This window comes from Cottoperca gobio, chromosome 20, assembly GCF_900634415.1.
Source record: "Cottoperca gobio chromosome 20, fCotGob3.1, whole genome shotgun sequence".
Lineage (NCBI taxonomy): Eukaryota > Metazoa > Chordata > Actinopteri > Perciformes > Bovichtidae > Cottoperca > Cottoperca gobio.
This window is the reverse complement of record NC_041374.1, coordinates 15,855,962-15,861,961: the sequence shown is the minus strand read 5'-3', so window position 1 is coordinate 15,861,961 and position 6,000 is coordinate 15,855,962. Positions and strand designations below refer to the sequence as shown.

At 41.0% G+C, this 6,000-nt stretch overlaps 1 protein-coding gene across 4 annotated transcripts in view; it reads right to left on the bottom strand.

Annotated features, from left to right (window-relative positions):
• Positions 1–475: 475 nt before the first annotated feature.
• The window catches only part of zeb1b (zinc finger E-box binding homeobox 1b), a 47,679-nt gene continuing 42,154 nt past the window's right edge, over positions 476–6,000 (bottom strand). For all 4 annotated transcript variants that reach the window (XM_029457535.1, XM_029457538.1, XM_029457537.1 and 1 more), the window contains exons 7-8: positions 4,571–4,751; positions 476–3,863 (exon numbers count right to left, since the gene is read on the bottom strand). In XM_029457535.1, the coding sequence (XP_029313395.1) occupies positions 3,142–3,863; positions 4,571–4,751 (903 nt within the window). In that variant the 3' untranslated portion in view covers positions 476–3,141. The remainder of the gene's footprint in view (positions 3,864–4,570; positions 4,752–6,000) is intronic.

Here is a 6,000-nt window from a genome sequence, read left to right as displayed (position 1 = left end):
GCTTGTTCTGATGACATTGGCTTTACTTTATCAAAGTTTTAGGCCTCAAAACCCACTACTCTATGTGAAATGTTTATTATATAACATGATTGAAGTGGTAACCCTTATCTTTGTGACAGGCTGAGTTTTCACATTTGGGGACACATGTATAAATTAGCATAAATCACCAATTGAGGAAATAACTGATGTTTTATGTTGTATGGAATATACATAAACAAATATTCCTTTAGTTCACCAAATAGTCATTTACAAAGACATCATAATATGTCACAAAAACACTGCTGGTCCCAGATAAAACATTAAGTTTAAATAATTATTTACATTATGATCTGAATCCTTTTTTCATTTTACATTTTTGAAGTTGTCCCTTATGGGATTTTCTTTGTGGTAATATTACTTTGAATATTGCAGTACGAGCAACAACTTAATATCGTGTGAATTCATAACTCTCAATAACAATACGATCACAAACCCAGCAGCTTGTAATTGATGTATTTTATTGTGAGATGGGGAGTCATAAAAAAATGAACAAAAAAAGAAAACAAACAAAAAACAATCACTATAAAAAAAAGATGAGGGTGTTAAAGAGGGAGGGGCATATAAAAGTGGGCATGGTCTTGACACTGACATATAAAGTAACAAATTGGCAAAAATAAAAACATAAGAACAAACGTCAATATTATTTTGGCTTGGCAAAAAGGACAGTTTGTGTCATTAAGGATAATCCTTCAATAAAACAGCCCACACTCATGCTATTAGACATACGATTAGTTTTCAAAAGTTCAGTAGCTTCATATTAAAGAGGGGGAAAGAAAACTAACATGAGAATGGATGCACAGAGGTCAGAGGTTCCAATTTTCAGGCTTGCAGGGTGCAATTTGTTTTTCTCCGAGGAAAAACATCATTTTATTTGATCGAAAAACATACTTCAGTATGCTGGAGTCTCATTTGTCCAGGCTTGTAGTTATTTGCCTTTTGAATCTTTTTTTCCATACTAAAATATATTATCGTATTAATACAAACTACAGTATTGTACACTACATAGTGTAATAAATAACCATAAAGAAATATAAAAAATAAGACACATAAATATAAAAGTTCTCTATGACTAAACAGACATACCCATCTCCTTTTGGGTGGGGATAATACTGCCATTGCTGAAAACATACAGTACACACATTGAAACAGAACACAAAACAACAAGAGACAAAAATAATACTGACGGGTAAAAACATTGTTGAATTGAACTCCTGGGATTCGTATTTGCCTACATTTTGTTACCTGAAGAGACATCTGAGCATTTTAATGGTGTGTTTAACAAGTGCACTGAATAAGCTTTGAAAAAGGCAGGACACGGTTAACAATTAGAAATAATACTTCATAATCATCCATTTGAACAAATGTGCATTTTAATTCTTTCGGCTGCTCAGATTAGAAATAAAAGCAATTTCTCTAAAATCTAGGACACATGAATATGTGGTCGGCTAAACTCTACTCTCTCGGGTGTGGTGGCGAGCCAAAGTCAACAGTATTCCGGCTTCATTGGTTGATCTAGGACCCGGCAACACCTGATCATAGCTGCTAAGCTTCAACAGCAATATTCAATGGCACTTTTGATATGCATGTTTCCTCTTGTTTTAGTTAGATTATTTTGCATATGGCTAGGAGGGGGTTAGGCATAGGAAGGGTCAGACATCCCCTTTTTGTTCGCTCTGAACCTTTTTAAAGCAATAGTTTGACATTTCAAGAAAAGACACTTATTTGCTTTCTAGATGAAAATTAGACGGAAAGATCGATACAGCTGTGTATGAAGTGACAGCCAGGAGATGGCCCCGCATGCATTAACGCTTCCTACTGGACTTGAGTGTGGAGCAGTAGATAAACGGGAAGTAACTGCTAGCTTTAGATTTAGCTTTAGATTTAGCTTTAGCTAGCGGTTTCCCCCATGGATGTATAAAGAGAACTGGATACAGTGTGGGAGGGGGGCTCTCGTACATTCCTATGAAAGTTGCTCAGTGAACCAACAAAGTTAGACTTCTGAGTATAATATTACGTGGATCTTCCCTATCCATTGGGCCCATAGAGCAAGCACACTAGCGTTTCCTTTAACACGGCCTTCCAGCCGCCAGTTCCGGGCTCATTCATATGAACAGAGGAATGAAAATAACTCTGGATTTGGCTATTAGTACATCTTACAACATTTAATTTCCCAATGTAACTCTATGGTAAAAAGTATTTTTGTCCACTATGTCAAATTGTCTTTAAAGCCCAGCGCTGTTCCTGGGGGTTTGGTTTTCCCCGTTTCGGTCCTCATGCTGACTGCGACAACTGACAGATATTTGATCTTCTCCTCCAAATCACCAAGAAAATAACTAAGTATATTTTCTAAAATGTCAAACTGTTACCTATAAAACACTGATTTGTAAAAAAGAGACTTTGACGACAATGAGTCTAAAAGTCTAAAAAGGAAGTTAATGACTGAAAGGACTCGTCCACTCTCCATTGTTTTTCTTCTTAAGGCTCACAATCCAATCAACAGAACATAAAGAAAAAAACGTAATGCTAACATCTGCTAGCGTGATGGCGTGGTAAATCTAGTGCGGTAATACTGAAGGGTTGACAACACAACTCAACTGCTTAATCCATAGGTAAACCAAGCCACTTGTAGTGCACAGGATTTTTCTTATTTTCCTTCCAACTTAATAAAATACTGACTTTTTTTTGTTCATTGGCAATAAAAAGGTATAGAAATATCTCCCAACTGTACAGCTTTTAAAGGTTAAAATATGAGTGATAAAATTAGTAACACTGATAAAAAGAAATGACCCAAGGTGTTTTAGTAATAAAACATTATCTAAAACATGTCGGCTCTAGCTTCCAAAGTCTGTATAATGCATTTCCTTCGTTTGTTAAAATTTGTGTTCGTCTTCATCTTTTTCTTTACAAATTGATTTTTCTTACAGCGAGAAATCGTTCTCCTGCGGAAAAGTCACTAGTATTTTTTCAGGCACACCTGGATTTCTACACAGTAGTGAACTGAAACGAACTGTCAGAGTGACCAAACATCATCTCCTGCGTTCTTCCTCTTCACGGGGAGAGGAGGAATCTGATTGTGTCTCATGGAGGAGTCTGACTCCTCTTTTAGTCAGTATCTCCTTTCTCCTGCGGCGTCTCATTCTGCTCTTCCGAAACCGTGTTACTGTCTATTTCGCCTCCACTCTCCTCTGTCACCTCCTCCTCTTCTTTGCCCTCTTCCGTCACCCCTTCTTCTGTATCCATCGCCTCCTCTTCCTCCATCTTGACTTCCTCCTCTTCTTGAATGCTCCCGAGCACCTCCTCCTGCCTTGTGTCAGCCTCCTCTTCTTCCTCTGTCTTCTCCTCCTCTCCTCCTCCCTCCACCGATATTCTCTCTATTTCCTCCTCATTCCTCTCTTCCTCCTCTTCGTCATCGTCATCCCCTCCTTCGTCCCCAATCTGCACCACCTGGATGTCATCCATGTCCACCGCAGCGTCCTCCTCCTCCTCGCTCTCCTCGTCATCTCGGGTACTGCTCCCTCGCTCGTCCAAGTCTTGCTGGGAGGGGGCTAGGAGCCGCTGCAGCCGGCTCAGCGCCTCCATCTCCGCCTGAGCCTCGCTGTCCTCCTCGGGGCTCTCCCGGCCCTCGCCTTGGATCTGCGTCTCCTTCTTGCAGTAGGAGTAACGGTGGTTCATGTGCTGGGAGTAGGAGCCCGAGTGTGAGAAGCGCTTGCCGCACTTGTCACACTGGTACGGCTTCTCCCCCGAGTGGAGCCGCATGTGTTCGATCAAGTGGTGTTTGTGTTTGAAGGCCTTGCTGCAGATGCCACACTCGTGAGGTCGTTTCCCTGCAGAGGAAGAGAAAATAAATATGAATCAACATCTCTGCTGAGAAAAATTTAAACGCTGTTGAGTAAAAAGGCACAGACATGGGAGGAAAACAATAAACAGTGCACAATGAATCCCCCCACATTGTTGGGTAAAAGGTTGAGAGGCCCATATAAGTATCTACCATCAATGTATCCAAGGAGAACATTTCAAAACAATTCAACTAAATCACAACAATTGTTGGAAACTTTATCCAGGCAGGGAACAGCTAGTTTCACCTAGGATGAGGTCATTTGGAGCTGAAAACTATGGTTGCAAGCCAGGTATCAGAGTAATAAAGAAAAAAAATCAAACGCCTCTCAGAGCGCTGACCTGCACTTGGCCACGGAATCATCATCTTAAAGCGATCCAAATCACTACCAGAGCCTCTTGCAACATTTGGTGCTTCACATAAGTAGCTGGCAGTGCAGAGGTGGGGAGTTGGCGGAAAGAAATTCTCAGACCTCTTCTGTGCATGTTGAGTAATACCTGCTGGAATGGAGGTGTCCACCCTTCTACACGCTGTAGCTCAAAAATCCCCCTTCACTCGCACTCTGACTCATCTTTCCCATCAACTATGTGTGGTGATGAGACAAGTTCCGGGTCTGTTTTGTATTTAATCAGAGTCCATGTATGATCCGTCTGTGTTTGGGTGTAGACCTTGGAAACACGAGAGTTTGTTATTTACCTGTGTGTTCGTATTTGTGTCTCAGCAGCGAGCTGCTCTTCTGGAAGATCTTGTCGCACAGGTCGCAGGCGTACATGCCGCTGTCCGTCTTCTTCATCTTCTTCCTCTGAGGGCCCGAGTCGGAGTCGTTCTGTTCCTCCACGGTGGACATGCCGTCTGAGCCTGTGTCCTGCTTCTCCTCCTGCAGCATATGAGAGATCACAGATGTATTGATTGGAATGCAAAATGAGGTTGTTCTGTTTGACAATGAATGACTCCGAAAAGTACCGCTACTAGTGTACAACTTGTGTGAGTGCATTTGCAGGAAATGATGGCCTGTCATTTCCTACTTATAGCTCTCTGGAGGCATTTATGAATGTGAAATCACTCTGAATTGTCAGGTTATTTGTGAGCAATCTTTCCCTTGGCCCGAAACATAACCATTCTGTTCACTTATGAGCACACCTACATTTTTCTCCTGTCCCTGGGCTGGTAAATCTCATCTACTGATGCAGTGAAAGAGGATGTGGGGCAATATTAAGGAGATGATATATACACGCGCTCTTTTTTTAACAAGGCAGGTCTATGCCAATCCACTTAACATGAAAGTATAATACAACAACAATAAATCAATGAGGCAGGCAGAGGTGTGCCGTTTAAACAGATTCCATCAGATCAATAGGGGCTCTGCAGTAAAGTGCAGCCTCATGTCCTCTGGGTGACAGCCCAGGAAGATCACTCATACACCTAGAGAGATCTGCATCCATCATTACGGGCCCATTAGGTGTCTGCACAATGAAGAACTATTAAAGGCTATCCTTTTTACAAAGAGCTGAATTCTGACATTTCTATATATGACTTATTGATTCTATTTTGGATGGATTCACATTATCTATCATGTTCTGGTGGTTTTGAACAATAAGAATTAATGATCTGGACAGAAGGGTTTGACTGATATGCTCCAAAAAGAGAAAGGCCAACTTGATTCCAATCCACTTGTTTCTCAAAATGGCCACCGGATTAGACGCTGAATTCTTTTCTGCACTTTCAGTAAATCAATTGGTTTCAGAGTTTGCTGTGGCTGACTTGAAGACCTCCAGCTAATTTTATGGTCAGACTTGTGCCAATGAAACTAGAGGAACAAAAACTAACTCTGAAATGCTGATGAAGCTTCCTCCCTTGTATACAGCAGGCTGCACAGTAACTGAGGAGTACAGACAGGATGAGTTAAAGTAATTGTCTGACATTTTAGGAAATACATTCTTGGTACGAGTTAGATGAGAAGATTGATACCACTCTCAGTAAATATAAAGCTACAGCTAGCCACTTAGCTTAGCACAAAAACTGGAGCTAGCCTGGCTCTGTACAAAGGTAATACAATCCTACCATTACCTCTAAATTTCACGAATGAACACGTTATATCTTGTTTGAGATCTCTACTGATTGCTCAT